General features: G+C 40.8%; 1 protein-coding gene across 5 annotated transcripts; it reads left to right on the forward strand.

Annotated features, from left to right (window-relative positions):
* The first annotated feature begins 2,136 nt into the window (after positions 1-2,136).
* On the forward strand, positions 2,137-14,693 carry MEAK7 (MTOR associated protein, eak-7 homolog). Of its 5 annotated transcripts, none has more exons than XM_030025059.2 (9): positions 2,146-2,262; positions 2,632-2,755; positions 3,931-4,107; positions 6,800-7,030; positions 7,789-7,933; positions 8,558-8,998; positions 10,284-10,402; positions 11,576-11,755; positions 12,793-14,693. In XM_030025059.2, exons 3-9 carry the CDS (start codon positions 3,940-3,942, stop codon positions 12,919-12,921), a joined length of 1,413 nt encoding a protein of 470 aa, XP_029880919.1. In that variant the 5' UTR covers positions 2,146-2,262; positions 2,632-2,755; positions 3,931-3,939; the 3' UTR covers positions 12,922-14,693. The 5 variants fall into 5 exon arrangements, with proteins under 5 accessions (XP_029880922.1, XP_029880919.1, XP_029880920.1 ...); XM_030025060.2 differs by having other exon boundaries at positions 2,632-2,728; XM_030025062.2 differs by lacking the exon at positions 2,632-2,755 and having other exon boundaries at positions 2,137-2,262.
* Positions 14,694-15,957: the final 1,264 nt, after the last annotated feature.

Below are 15,957 nucleotides of genomic sequence, written 5' to 3' on the forward strand. Positions count from 1 at the left end.
GTCTGCCAGTCAGTCTTAGTGCAGGGTCAGTTAGACCAGGATCTCTAGTCCTGTATCTCCAGACTGTCAACATATCCTAGAGACAGAGCTACAGTATGAAACTCAACCCTTAAAAAAAAGAAAAAAAAAAAAAAAGCATCCAATTGCATGTGAAACAGTAGGTCCACAGAAACATTAGCCTTTAAAAATAAAATAAAGAAAAGAAGAAAAACCTAACTTGAATAAAAAGTTTTGTTTTTCTTCTTCTGTATGTTTCATTTTTTCTCCTTAGGCATCAACTGGAAATTAATTAATACTTATACAAACCAAACCATCACAGCAGACATTTTCCCAGGACCTGCTTATGTAGGCCAGGGAGGGACTTTTACCAGGAATGGAGTTTTGTCCTCATGGTCCATATTATGTTTGCAGAGTTAATGGGAAAGAGATGAAACTAATTTCTTATAGGAGCTTTTACTTCCACACACATGCAGTCTATAAACGCGGGAATCCAAACACATTTTCAACAGGGTTGAAGCACTCAGTGTAGGCTACACAGCTAACTTTCTAAACATACGGTGCCACCGTGTGGACAAATAAGTCTCAAGCAGTTTCCACTTGAGCCTTGCTGAATTTGTGCTCACATTACATGAACATCCCATTCGTTTCCTTAGGTTTTTCTTGCTATGTCCTGATCCTGCTGATACAAGCTGGTTAACTTCCCTGGCTCTGTGATGACCATAACAAACCTGAAGCAGTACCCATTTATTCAAACATGACCATCTTGGAATTCTGGTCAATACGTTCCTAATCCTGAGCTGGCAACAAGAAGAATATTCTACAGGTTTTTATGAAGTTTTGCATACCATGAAGATTTAAAAAAAAAACAGACGTATTTTTGGAAATTAACTTTATCAGGATTTTTACTTGATGCAAAAGAACAAAAAAAAAAATGGGAGCTCTGCCATGGCTAGTACAGATTATTTTCTTTCTTTTGTATGTATAAAGGAACATAGATGCTTTCTGTTGAAAACACACTGATCAGACTATTATTGAAAGTTAAATGACAAAGCTGCTAACCTGTTCCATGGTATCTGGTTGCAGAAACGCAAACAACGCCAGCTTTGTGGGAATCTGCACATCTTCCCCCTGGCTAGAAGGAGGCTTCACACTGACCTCTGGCTGCAAACAAACCAACCAGAATTAGACGAAGCACGGACAGATGAGGCGTCACTGCTATGAAGGCAAAGGCTTAGATAGATTTCAGGAACCAAACCCTGCGCCTGAAAGTACAAGGGGAGTGCTGCTGAAGTAACGTAGCTGAGATGGAAAGTTGTTGATCTGAAAAAAGTGAGTTCTGGGGCCAGTTTTGCAACCACCGAGGCTATAATTTTTCTCATACGTATTCATGTCGCCGACTGAAGGCATGGCGGATCCCTAAGCACTGTCCCTGCAATGTTGCGTTTGTCCCTCAGCCTTTGTACAGCCTTGTACAGCGTGATTTTGCCAGCCACGAGATAGAAGCTTAACCTACTCATTGAGAAGTTTTGTGTTTTCTCTCCACTCCCTATCGCCATGGAAATTCACCAGAGCCTGACTGTATACATTGAAAATGACATATATGTGTCTGTACGTATATTACACACAGGCATACACATCTTTTTTCCTTCCCAAAAGCCAAGAGCTATTCCCAGCACAGATCAGGGCCGGCAACGCCTTCTCCCACAGACCCTTCTGGGATCTGCCCCGGTACTTATTAAAACCTCTTCAGCACCGGGCACCCAGGCACTTTAGCTCTGACAGTGGCCGCCGGCGCTGGTCGCTCTGCCCCAGCTACAACTCTGAATTTTCACCTTCTATTTGAACCACATTTTAGGGCTGGGGAGCCGGGCCGCCTCAGGGAGAAAGGGCCCGCCTCAGGGAGAAAGGGCCCCCCTCAGGGAGAAAGGGCCCCCTCAGGGAGAAAGGGCCCCCTCAGGGAGAAAGGCCCGCTTCAGGGAGAAAGGGCCCCCCTCAGGGAGAAAGGGCCGCCACGGCCTCGCTCGGCTCCGGAGCTTTCCCCAGCGGGCTCCGGGGCCAACAGCGCCCGTCCCTCCCCGCCGCCGCCGCCTCAGAGGCGGCGCCATCCCCCGCCGCGGCCCAGCTCCCGCCCTCACCGCGCTCCGCCCCGGCCGGGCGGCCTACAGGCGCCGGCCGGCGCCGGCTCCATCTGCCAGGGCGCGTTTAAAAGTCCAGGGGCCGATCCAGGGGGGGGGGCTGAAAGGGGCCGAGGGTGCCCTGCCGGTAAGCAGAGAGGTGGGCTCGCCGCGCCGTCCCGTCCCGCCTCGGAGCGGAGCGGAGCGGGGGGGGGGGGGGTCCTCTCGCCTCACACCCATCGCTGGGATGGGGATTGGGGAGGGATGGACTAAGCACACCGGGAAATAAACCGGTAAAATGGCAAACCGCGAAGCCTTTTGCCCGGCCCTGTACCGGTCCAGCCTTCGCGCCGGTGCGGGGAGGGCGGTGTGTCAGCGCCGGGCCTCGGCCCCGCTGCCGGGCTGCGGCCCAGGGCCGCCTCGGCCCGGTCACGGGCTGAGGGAGAGGGGTCGAGGACCCCCGTCCTCCAGCGGTTTGCTGCTTAAATTAATAGTGTCTTCGCGGTTTTTCTTCCAGGTTACAGTCGTTTCCACTGACCCTTTAGGGTTTACCCCGCGATCGACATCTTCCTCACAGGCAAGCGAGGCTTTGGGGCCTGTACTGGTCAGTGAAGGTAAAGAAGCCCAACCCAGCTGCTTAGGTACAGTTGTTTATCAAAGTCAGCATCAGTTAACGACAGAAGGATTGGGTTAGGCTAAACAAAGAGTCCTTCTGAGGCTGCTGAAGGGCTGCGTGAAGGGCTTGTCTGGAAAAAGAGATCTCTGTGGAACTGGGAATCCTGCACCAAAAGTGAGGTGCCAGAAGGGATGTGGAATTTGAGGAAAGAAAACTATGAAAGGATGTTTTATTCCTCTTCTCATCTTTTTTTTATGTTGTCACCCCAGGAGTGTGTCTACCCCAGATAGATGGGAAGGCTGTTTACAGTGGTGACTGTCATTGCGGTCATGGTGGGATTTCAGGCCTTACTATGGCACTGTTAGGTCTGTGCTGTGCTGGTCCAGGGAGAAAGCCAGAGCATGTGGCCCAGACAACACTATAACATTAGTCTCTGTAATGCAGGTGAATCCTGGGACAGAGAAATCATAGTTGTACCATTAAACGTGGAAAACCCAAACCAACCCCCGCCTCCCCCGCCCCAACTTTAATTCTGTGGTTACCAGCTCTCAACAATTTATTGACTTCATATGAAGCTGTGTGTTTCTGATGGATCTTGAGTCGTCTTCCTAAATGTTTTTGTTACTGTGTTTCTTGGCAGCTTTTTGAATGATTTTTGTGTTGCGTCTTTAGAAAAAACATTCTCATGTCATCTTCAGAGACTTTACAGTGATGGTGTTTTAGTGCCACGTGTTATTGGCAGACTTAGCTTCAGTCCATTAATGCTTCAAAAAGATGCAGCATAATCTGTCATAAATAATCCATAATCAGGCTATTTCCTTCATGTCACTGATGTATTCCAGCTGACAGACCCGTGGTCCCTTTGTGCAAACTATTTTAATCATTAGATCATATTGGTTTTTCCATTTGATAAGACTTGAATGAGGGTTGAATTGGTAGACAGGATGGTTTTAGCAAAGAGCTGGCAGATTGTCATTTTTTAAAGTACAGTTACTGTTCATGGATGTTCTTCAAGTTCGTTAAGTCTCAGTGAATAGAGACTAAACAGTAATTTTAATAGTTTCCTGGAAGGCTGTTAATTTGCTTTTGTAAAACTTGCACTGGTATGTTAATCTGTTTGATATCTCTTTCATGGTCATTGTGATACCTTTCTGTGTTTACTGTTTTGTTTTTTTTTTTATTCCTTTTCCTTTGCTTCAGGTTGAAAAGATGGGAAATGCAGAAAGCAATGCCTATCAGAATCACCTTTCCAGATTTCTTCCTGAGGAGCAATCTGTCATTGATGGAGTATTTGATACCTTATCAGGATTGAGTGGCTCAGCTGGAGCAAAAAATGGCAAAGGTATAAAGAAAACTGTGACTCTGGCAGCACTACAGGTAAGACAATCTATTATTCCTGATATATCTGTGATGTAGTGCATTGAACATAATTCCAGAAAGAAACAAAGGATGTGGCAATAGTTACTCTTTAAGGATTGCTCGTCTCAATGTAATACTTAAATATCTATCCTGCCCCAAAACATTAACTTTTTCTTACAGTTTAACGTGAGTAGTGACTTTCAGGTTTGTATTTTTCTCTTAAATTGTACTGTTAGGTCAATGTGCAGCTTTCCTGATTCTGAAGTAAGTTGGGACATATGAAAATATTTTTAAAGAAACTTGAAAAATGAGAAGAATATTCTTCCCCCTGGAGTGTGTGATTATTTACAGATTTTCTTGAGAAGCTGTCACAAATTCAATTTGTATTTGGTTCTATCTTTCTCCCTCAATTGCATCCCTGTCTCTAATCTTTTCACTTGCATTAGAAGGAGAGAATTCAATTTTACTTGATTAAGCTGTGGCTCCCTGTTTTAGCTAATTAACATACATTATGCTTTCTGATTAACTTTGCATTCATTTTCTAATCAAGAAAGAAGAGGAAAATGATTTGTTGCAATACTTGGTAACTTCAGTTAGGTAGGAACCAAGTGGCCAGATGAATGCAGTATTAAAAGTGTATTTTTATATATGTTACACAGTTAATGGAACCAAATTAAAACTCAGGGAAAGCAGCAGGTTATTTTAAGGTATTTAGCAATGCATCTGCATACAGACCAGCTTTAGCCTTCCTCCAGCCTGGCTGTTTATGAGCTACCACCAGTTTGGAAACCGTGTTGCTGCTGCCCAGCTTTTCAGCCCTAATAGGTCCAAGAACCTGGTCCTTGGTGTCTGTTATTTGATTGGGACCTGGAAGAACTTCTCTTTCTAGCTTTGCCCCTAGATCAATGTGACTTCTGATGAACGTTTTTTCTTTTTCCTTCCTGCCTTTTTGTTTGCCAACTTAAATTAAAATCTTTTGAAAGACTGTCTGTAGGTGCCTAATTCCTTAGTGCAGGGACTGTTGCAGTGGCATGCTTGCCTCGTAGGTGTCTATGCTCATGCCTGAGCTAGATTGATACGTGGCAGATTTGATCTAGCAACAGTCTGGTAACATTGACGAGGCCCCAAACATAACCTCGTGTACTCTGCTTAGGCTCAGTGCTTTACTAGAAGGAAACTACGTGGCTTCTGGATCAGAGCAGGCTGTGTTGCATAGCTTGGAAAGCAGGTAGAGCAGGTATCTCTCAATACTTTCTTGAAGCCATTTAAGACAAGGATTCTAAACTGTCAGAGGTGTGAGTTTGTTAGATGTTTGTTAAAGTTTCCCTTTTTACAGTCCTTTTTTGCACCCCAGTTCTACTCATTGGAAAAGCTATAAGCATAACAAAACTGTGCAACAAAGTTAGTAGTGGGTGGGAGAGGGTAGGGGGTAGGTAGGTGATACCGCAGTGTGAAGTAAAAAGCCCTTCAGTATAGTGTTTTTAATTATGTTCCCTGCTGCTTGTCTTGCTTCAGGCTCATGTAGCACTTTTAGAAAGCCTCTTAAAGACAGCTGTCCCCCCTGTGACAGTCCCTCCCTCAATATGAAGCACTCTAATGTGCAGGACTGGCTGCTAATTCTGCTTCTGCTGAAATCAATGGGAGTTTTACCACTGACGTCAACAAAAGCAGAGTAGAGCTTGGCATACTGGATCTTGCCCTATATGCACAGCAACAGCCATTAACATAAACTAGGAGCAGCCCTGGTGGCTTCAATAGGAGTGGTATTGAGCCAGCAATAGATTGGTAATAGCAGCTCCACTGAATACAGCCGGAGTGCTTTTATGCAGGTGGAGCTCCATTGATTTCAGCGTAGTCCCCACTGGGCTGCACCCCTCTATATGAGTCAAGTCAGGTGTTCAGCATGTTATGCACAGTGCTTTGTGCAGTGAAGACACTGTGTAATCATGTCCTAGTGTATGGATGTATTTTAGATTATTTATTTTTAAACAGTGTAATTATCTTGAATACTGAAAGTTTCTTGAATTCGGAGTCAGATCTTTCCCATGGTGTTGTGATGTATGATGATGTATACCAGTTAGATTTCAATTCAAAGGGCCAGTCATGCAATTTAGATAAGTAAGTTTTGATTTCGACTGTCCTAAGATCAGGGATGCCTTATAAAAATCAGGTGATCTCAGTTTTGTTCCGTGCTTGAATTAGATGTTGCTATGCAGAGGGAAACTTCTCAGAATTTTTTCTACATGTGCATGTAGGGTTAAACACATTGCCTGCATTGTCTTGAGGCCAAAACTGATATACGGGAGAAACTTTACTTTCTCTTTGTTTTTAGGTATCTGTGAGCTCCCCTATCAAAAACAGGGTTAAGGACCGGCAGAGTTGTAAACCTTTACAAGAGAGTTAATATACAGAAATCCTTTGCTAATATCCTGTAAACGCTTTTCAGTGTTGGGTTTTTTAAAATCCATGGCATTTGTGGAAAAAACAAGATCAACTTAAATCACTAAATTGTATTGGAAAGGAGATACTGTAAAAATAGAGGGTTTTTTCTATTGGAAAACCAGTTCTTTGACAAAAGTTTGTTGCTGATAGTAGATACTTGGTATTGAAATCCTTCATTCAGAGCAATATATATCAGCACAGATTAGCTGGAATATATTAGTTATCCTTCATTTTTAAAATATGTTCTTTGCTGTTTTTCTCGTTGTAGGCGTATATGCGGGAGCCATTACCAGAGCAAATGACTGTTAGGTTATACAACGGAATGAAAAGTATTGACCTGACTGGGAAATCATCTGGGCTGAGTGAACAGATTGCTAAGGAGCAGTTTGTAATTTTTATGTCAAACCTCTTAAAAGGGAATGCAGATGAGAAGATTACCATAATAATGAGAATGATCTCCAAGACAGAAGGGCCTGTGAAGGGCAAACAAATCCAAGAGGTAAACAGGCAGTTTAAATGTGTGTTGGGGGGACAGTAAGAGAACAGAGACAGAAAGGTAATTTGAAGGTAATCTTTAGAGCACAAAATTCAGAACAGGGATTCCTGACTTTTTGTATGTTTTTTTATCTCTTTACCACTGACTTGCTGATCTGGGACAAACAGTGTAGGCAAACCGGGTTATATGGGCTGACCATTTCAGCTGTGGGCTTTTCCATGCTGACTTGCCTACTTTGAGAACCAGGGTCTGGATTTTGCGAAAAGCACCGACTGTTTAGTCTCATGGTTCACAGGATCACTATGAAGGGTGCAGAGACTGGCTATATTTAAGAGCCAGCAAGGGTTGTGGTGTGGCTGGTGCTTCTGGGAACTGAGCAAAATGCTTTCTAGAGCTTTAGTTGCAGGATAGATATGTGAATCAAATACATAGCTTGCAAGGTAGAAGTGTGGGATCTCCCAAAACAGTAATTCACTAGCAGCTCCTACCACTGCAAAGTTTGGACCTCCCCTCCCTCTTTCATGCCCTATGTTATGGAGATGCTTTGTGAAGTAACATTTACAAAAAGTCTTGAAAAAGGATACTTTTCAAGACCTATGACTCTGAAACAGCATTTCTGTTATTTCTGACTCGTCATGGGATGTTTCTGCCATTGGGATTACAGCATCAGTACTACTTGACTTTATTTTCAGAAAGTCCTTCGAAGCTCTTGGCAATTTCATTTAAGAAATGCCAAAATGGTGATGTTTTAACCTTTTAAGTTCACAGAGGATCTGATCATGTCTGTAGTCCATGTACTGAGTTACAGGAAGGAACTGAAAGGTTGGAATTCGGAGAATACTAGGGATTCTGCAAGTGGAGTAAAGGCTCTGGCTTCTCAGCTCCTATCAGAATTGAAGCTTGCAGGTAAGCAGCACTGATGTGGTATATCCCACAATGGCCCAGAGCTCATGTAGTCGCTGATCTCTCAAGAATTTTTCTCTTCAGGTCACATCTTTGAGTTTAAATGGCGAGACCAATATTTCAAACCTAGTGTTTTGCAAATGACTTGGGAATTTTATTTATTTTACCCTACCATCTTTCTAACTTCAATTCAGGAGAGCTTTAGTTTGAAGTCCCGGTTTAAGTGGACGTACAAAACTATTTGTCATGGAACACGCCTATTTTACAAATACCTGACTTGCAGGTGACGGGCTTTTAGATGCATGTGCATATATTTATGACTGTATGTCCTTTTGCACTGTTGTAATAATAGATTTTGCTGTCTTGCAAAGAACATCTGGTAGGTTGTAATTAGGAGTCCATGTTCCTTAATCATGACAGCCCAACCAATGGATGTCACAGGCAAATGTTTCTCAGTTCTGTGGATGCATCTGCTTAACGTAGTTGACACTTTACTGTCACTGTCTCCTTTCATATGTGGTCTCATTTCCATTAAAATAATGGAATATTGTGTTTACACTTAAAAATCAACTGATTATTTTCCAGACCGGGAGACTTACTACTGTTTCTGTGTGTTGTCTTATTTAGATGGGACAAAACCTGTGGGTCCTCAGCTGATGGAGACAAATTTTGATCAAAGTGTCATTGAGGATTGGGTGTACAGAGTTCCACAGATCTCAATTTTCCTCAGTGTTGTTATCAGGCAAGGCCTCCATGTTCTGCATTCTCTCCCAGACCAAACCAAAGACATACTCAACCTGGTTCCAGGCTGCAAAGGCATCAAAGGAAGAGGACTTGTCAGTCTCTTTGACATCCCATCTATCATATACATCAACTCCCTTCTGCCTGCAGAGCTACAGCACAAGTGGCAGCTTTTATTTTCTTCTAGGCTTCATGGAGAAAGCTTTTCACAGTTATGTGGGCATATAGTGAACAAAGGTCCTTGTGTAGTGATCTTAAAGGACTTAGATGGTTATATCTTTGGTGGGTTTGCATCTCACTCCTGGGAGGTGAAGCCACAGTTTCAAGGTAAAACTCACTTTTCTTTTTCTAGTATCTCATGGCTCTGGTAAACATTGCCTATTCTGTACAGGTACAAGAATGCTGTCCACTTAATGGATGCTGTCATTTTACTTTCATGACATGCAGTATTTCTTATACTTCCAAGTGTATTTTCCTGTGGCAAAAATAACACTAATTTTTGCAAAATATAAAATACATGCTAAGTTATTGCTGCTTTGTACCCCGTCAGGCATATTACTGATTAATTTTTACAGCTTGTCTGTTATTTGATAAGACTTTTAAGATTGCGGGACTTACTGATCATGGAACAAGTTTTCTTTTCAGCGAAGTCTATCAACCCCTGTAGCTGCATGGGTTGAAAATGAAATGAAAATGAAGGAAATGCAGCATAGACGATGAATTAGAGTTTAAATAAGATGTCCAGCAGATGGCAATCTTCCATCTCAGAACAGCTGAGCCCAACACCAGGTTATGCCTCTTGTTGCCATTTGTGCACTGTCTGTCTTTGTTTCCCTTTTAAAATCCAGCAGCAAAAGGGTCCTTTGGGCAAGCTAAACTTTTTGTTTCCTTGAAACCTCTGGGGAGAATAGAGGGACTTTTGTTAACTCTTTGGAAAGAACTCTCGTGATGGCTTTCTGAAAAAAAATTAGGGACTCTGAATAATCCGTCTTGCTGGGAATCCTCACTTTTGCTACATTAAAAACTGAATTCCTATACTTAATTAGTATTTGATAATTACCACTTCAGTCAGTTAATATAATGTTATGTTACACTGATTACACAACACTCTCCTTGTGTTTTTCCTGATGGAATAACACATGTAGCATACTAGACAATCACACCACAGGTCCCTCCGAATACCAAACTGGGCATATTGAACACTGTACTCTAAGTCATTGACCCTAAATAATCTATATATCAATATAGTCGGAACTAAGGGTGTCTGCACCCTTAAGGATAAGGGTCTAGCAGTTTGCCAGTTTTAGATGTTACGATACAAGCCTGTGATAGGTGTACCCTTACATAGTAATGTAATGCACTAGTCATGCCTCTGACTCTGCCCTTGGTCACAGCCATATAATCACATTGATTTCTGTGACCCTGCACAGAGTTAACTGAGAATAAACAATAGGTCTAGATCTTGATGAGAGATAGGTATTGGCTTTCTGAGATTGTAGCTGCTGTCTTTGATTTATTCAGCTGCACTTCTTCAATATTTTTTTCCTATCCTATTTGTAGGCAAGTTACTACTTGGCCAGTTGTCTGACCTCAGATGCTTTTCTGTTTACAGGTGACAACAGATGCTTTCTGTTTTCTGTTTTCCCCTCTCTTGCTGTATACACATACACAGGGTATAATGACCACTACATGTATTTGAACCATGGCCAACAAACAATGCCAAATGGACTTGTAAGTATTAAGAAATGACAATTTGGAAATTGGATTCGTGGCTGGTGTTTAGAAGTGTTTTGTGTTTTTTGCTTCTGTTACTGTGAGCAGATGTATTTCACTTGTTATTCTCTGAGGAAGTTTTCATCCATTTTCTGTGCTATTTGTGCCATACTTTTAGTAGGAGGATTTTTTTTTCTTTTTTTGTGTTCAAGCATCAGTGTAAAGTGTGAACTATGGAGAACTGCATAGAGGCTATACTTTTCAGTTGATATGTACATTGAAATACTGAATCAACTAAGATGGAATTTATTTGCGTCTGACCCAAGTAGGTGGTCTTGATGCAGGCTAGATTTATGGAGGTTCTGGGAAGAATTCTTTTTGCCAAGTTTGGTTACCACAGAAGTCCTTCTGGCAGTCCTCCCTGTTGTCTGGAAGAATTGACTGCATGTATCTGCATCACTGAAGCAGCACAAGCTAGCTGATCTGTGTAATTGAGGATCTTTCCACAGGCTGTTCTCACTGCCACACTAACTGCTTTTTAAATAATGGGAGGCTGAGAAAGCCCAACAGAATTAGAGTACAAGATTTGCAAGTAGGCTGCTGCTGTTGTGTAATTACAGTGGCAGAAGCTCCTTTTACTCAAGTCCACGAATGAGCTCTTCAGATGCAGAAGAGTTTCTACAGAGCTACAAACATTGCCTATTTTGAAAAGCACTTCACAGTTTTGTGGCATTATGTGCCCATAACTTTGGGAATTGCAGCAGTCTGGAGTAAATTTGCTCTAAAGAAAGCAAACAACATCAAATTACATTATTTGTTTCTGTAGATACTTTTCTAAATGGAAAAGAGCAAAACCAAGCACTTTCACTGTGTTTGAAATGGAACTGTTAGTCAATAAACAAAAGCCAATGAGCTAAATTTCTGGCACAAGATGTAGCTGACATGCTTGCAGATACTGGTATTCTGTAAAGTGTAGAGGGAGGGCAGTATGACTCAGGTAAATTCTTGTTTGTCTTCAGGAAGACTGGATTTTGGTACAGAAGCCCAGGTTCACTCGGAATACTCTTTTTCACCTATCCATAGAAGTGTGGCATAAATACTGAAAATTGCAATTTATACTTTAGGTTTCATAACTTGCCCAGTCTGTTTTACATGTGTAGCAAGTGCTTAGTGTGCTGCTTTGGTTCACAGGGTATGGGTGGACAACATGGGTACTTTGGACTCTGGATAGACAGTGACTATGGGAAGGGACACAGTAAAGCAAAACCTCGATGTACCACCTACAACAGTCCCCAGCTGTCAGCAAAAGAGGATTTTACACTGGATGCTGTGGAAGTCTGGGCAGTGGGAGACCTCCCTGAAAGTGCAGGGGTAGGTGAACAAAATTGAAACCTGTGAAATTGTGTCCTGATTGGAACAGGAGATGCAAATGCAAAACTTGGCAGTTGCAGTTTTCTGATTAAACGCTGTCTCTCCATTGTAACGAATAATGTTTTCTTTAACTGGCCCTGTGATGCCATTTATTTTGTAGCACGTAAATGGCAAAACAGTAGTGGAATTATTGAAGGTGCCAACAAGAAATAACGTCAGGAGCCATGAAATGGTAGAGTCGGAAGAGCTGTACTTTATTCTGAATTTCAAAAGGCCTTTCTGATACTGAGGAATGGTTTCCAGGAGGAACCTCCTTGGAGGGGTTCATTAAAACCCAGTGTTTGTAAACCAGAAAGTAAGCACTAGAAGCTCACAAGTAAAGCCTAATCTATAGTTCAGGAAGAGAACGCAAAAGATTTCTTTATCCATAACTTGTAAAACAATAGTAAATTTAAATAAATTTACGTGAATAGATTTATGCTAGTCTTTCTGCACCTGATTTATTTCTGGGAATGAGTAGGAGACCTCTTTCCAGTCTCCTCTGTCCCTGTAATTTAGTCTCTTATTAAACTGTCTGAACAATTTGGTGGTGTTTTCCTTAAATTTAATTTCTTTCATTCTAAATTCATGTGCCCTGTCTGTTCACTGGACACATAAATAGAAACAGAACAAATTATTTACAAAAAATGTTGAATTGTACTTGAATCTCTTTAAAAAAAGAGTTCACATCTGCACTTCAGACTGAGGTCGGGTTAACCAGGATGTTCTGGCTGGCTTGTGACCTGAACAAACTTGAAATAGCGTACTGTCATCTTAGGAAAAGTTTATGACTATTTTGTGTAACTGCAGCAATAAAAATAACTTGATGTATCCCAGTGAATCTTAAATGCCTCGCTTGGAAAATATGTATGCTTCATTGTGACAAGCTTGCAAACCAGATTACTTCTGGACTTTTGAGTATGTCTTTTTCTTGTAGCCTGATAGTGATTCATTCATAACGACATTTTAAATTGATTATGTTTTATTGTGTTTTGAAGACAAAAGGTAAGAAGAGTATCCTGGATGTAGATCCTGAGGCTCAAGCCTTTTTGGAAATGGCTGGAAAAAGTCGTCAGAGCGAAGGTCTACGAGAACCCGTTGAAGAGGAGGAGGAGGATGATGATTAAAACAACACAGTAACATGAAAAACCTTTTTTGCTCCTGAATGTTAATGTTCCTTAGACAGGATATTTTTTCCTCATTTTTTTTTTTTTTTCCTTACATTTACCTAATTATCTGTGGTGAAGCTTAAGCCTCGTACTTATGCAATATTTAGATCCAATACAATATACTGCCTGAAGGGTTTTGTTTGGGAGAACAGAAAAATTAACTAGGTACTTAATCATTAGACATCTCCAAGTTCTAGCTCAATATGAATTTGCTAGCATTGCTGATAGATCCTGTCTGCATACAGAATTAAAAACAAAAGAAGTAGTTTCTGACAGTACTGCTTAGTGTCTTGGAGAGTTGATATGTATTTATATTAAGACTGTTCAAGACATTAAGGCTCTTATACCTCAACTGTACCTCTTTATTTGCATGCAATGAAATTAGTCAGCAAAGCTTGCAAATTGTAATGATGTCTTACATTGGTAAACATAGTCTACATGATTTCATATGAAGGATGCTATTAATTTGCATTGCTCCAGTTAAAGCATTAAATTCCATGTTTTGTAAGTCAGATTTCCAGCAAGTGACTCTATATGGGCTGTAAGATGTACAGAATGCAAAGTACACGGTATCCAGTTTTATAATACTGCACCTTAGTGCATTTCACTTAAGATCTTTCTGTGTTAATTTGCCTATTGCTTTTTAAACTTAGTAGAACAGTCATTGGGATTCATTCAGCCATATTTATCCTGAGAACGGGCCCTACCTCCAGCAGAAATGCTCTAGGGAAAATACCTTCTTTAGTAGCCTCACTTGAGGCTGGAGTAAAAGATCAGGCTGTAAAAAGGGTTAAGAAGCTCCCACAGTTAATTGGGAATAGTATCTGCAGATACATTGTAAAAAAAAAATAATATATAAAAAAAAAAATATATATTAAAAAAATCAGGGTTATGTCTGTAACATGTTTAAAGATGACTGCTGTACACTTTATTTCCACATAATTAATCATTACTGTATTATGGAAAAAAATGCAATGTGAAATGGAACAAGTGGGTTGGGGTTTTTGCTCTGTTTTGTTGGCTGTTCATCAGTCAATGCCAGTTTTGTCAGGTCTCTCACACTCAGGGCTTTTTCTACTTGAATCCATTCACATCCATCAGTAACTATTAGTTTGACCTTGCTAATTCTATGTGTAATTAACTTGTCAAAAATAACTCTAATTTCTACCAGGGACTGTTATTTTTAACTCAGCAGATTACATTTAGTTATTATTTCCTAAGGCAAAGGACTGTATCAAATCCCCTAGCAGGAGTTCATCTTCTGTGCAACTTAGAGCAAAAGATGTGCTGTAAGAGTCTATAAAATTACTGCGATTCCTGATCATGTGACCTTCCCTCAAATTATTTCCCTTTGTATCTTCTTGTATGTGTTTGTTTTTTCACCTGTTGTTTTTCACAGGGAGCCAGATTTGAATATTCTGAATAATCTGTACTTGTGCCTTAATGTAGATCCCATTTTTAAAAATTTCATTAAACAATATGAATTCAGCCTTGAAAGGAGAGCATGAAGAAATCGCTGCAGCCAGACATCCTAGAACTCAGCTGTGCATTTTGTATGCTACCTGAACTAATGATTGGGCATATATGCTACCTGTTCCAGTACAAAGTATGCTGTGAAAGGCCTGAGTTAATGTCCTTTTATCTTGTATTTGCTTAAATAAACCAGACGATAGTCTCCCAAGTTTGTAACACACAGAAAAAAAATGTAAGCATTAAAACAATTACACTGATAGTGTTGTATAAGTTTTCTTCTCTGTATATTTTAATGAGAATTTTAAATAGTACAAAGTAGGGAGCGCTGCATAGGTGGCAAGTAAGTACATGGTGCTTTCTGTAAGTGTGGTGATGCTGGCTTTTGTTTTAACATTCTCAAACACCCACCATATGTCTCCAAGGTATTCTTCACTTAGTATGCTTAGGCACTAAATACTTGAAGTGGATGGCATACAGGAATGAGATAGTTGAATTTCTGCAGTTACACATAAAAGAAACAACTAGACTTACTTTTCCTTCTGTTACAACGCAGAGACTTTTCTTTGAGAACTGAAATGATTTGTGAGGCTTTAAAAAAAAAAAAAATAGTGAGCAGACACTATCTGGGGAGGGTGAATTGCACAAAGCTACTTTTCACCAAAAATATTTCAGTGGCCAGGTTTTCTGTGAGTTTAAGTATCAGTATAGCTGGTTCTTTCTAGGCTATGAATCCAAAATGTAATCCTGTTTAAACATCATCTTGTGAAGATCAGCATAGCATTTTGACCTCTGAAATTGTGATTTTTGACAAGTTTGTATCTGAGACTCTTCATCTTCACTTTGAAGTGAAGGTGTTAACCTGGGGCAAGAAGAAAACTGACACTATGGTGCACTTCTAGCAAATGTATCAGTGAAGCGTTATTTACTTGGACACTGCTGATTCAACCAGCAGATGGGATTATTCAAAATTGTTCTTTAAATGTAAAAGATTGGCTTGGAAGAGACTCAAAAAATTTTTTTTCCTGAACCTAATGATTAAGCAATCTGTGCTTTGAGTTCATGCATCTAAAAATGTCCAGAAAGCATTTGTCAGCAGTGGGCTTAGCTATGATCTAAACATCTCTCAATCACTTTTATGCAGCTGTTGATCTAACTGCAAAGCTTAACACCCCTGCTATGTACGTGAGTCATCTTTATTCTCATGTGCTTGTGAAAGTGAGTCCCTTCCCCATTAAATCCAACCACTACTGTGCATCAGATCAAATCAGCCTTCTGCTTTGTTCCTATTAGTCACATAGGTACAAAAAAAAAAAAAAAATCATGGCAGTGTTCAGCAACAGCTGACAGCAGAGGGTTGGCACTTCAGCTTTCTACTCTTTGTTTGCCATCTCCCCACATTCCTTGAGAGTCTTGCTGAATCAAGGCTAGAAAGCTGGGAATCCAGAAACACTATAGATTGACTACAAGAAAAGAAGTGCTTCTGAAGGCAGGTCTTTTCCATTCTTCTAATTTAATGTAAAA

This window comes from Aquila chrysaetos, chromosome 9 (assembly GCF_900496995.4).
Source record: "Aquila chrysaetos chrysaetos chromosome 9, bAquChr1.4, whole genome shotgun sequence".
Lineage (NCBI taxonomy): Eukaryota > Metazoa > Chordata > Aves > Accipitriformes > Accipitridae > Aquila > Aquila chrysaetos.

Excerpts from the sequence above, each read along its gene's own strand:
- MEAK7 (XM_030025062.2), top strand. The coding sequence starts at position 3,940 with ATGGGAAATGCAGAAAGCAATGCCTATCAGAATCACCTTTCCAGATTT. Across the intron at positions 7,031-7,788 it reads AGGGCAAACAAATCCAAGAG|TTCACAGAGGATCTGATCAT; the intron begins GTAAACAGGCAG and ends TAACCTTTTAAG. Across the intron at positions 8,999-10,283 it reads GGTGAAGCCACAGTTTCAAG|GTGACAACAGATGCTTTCTG; the intron begins GTAAAACTCACT and ends TTCTGTTTACAG.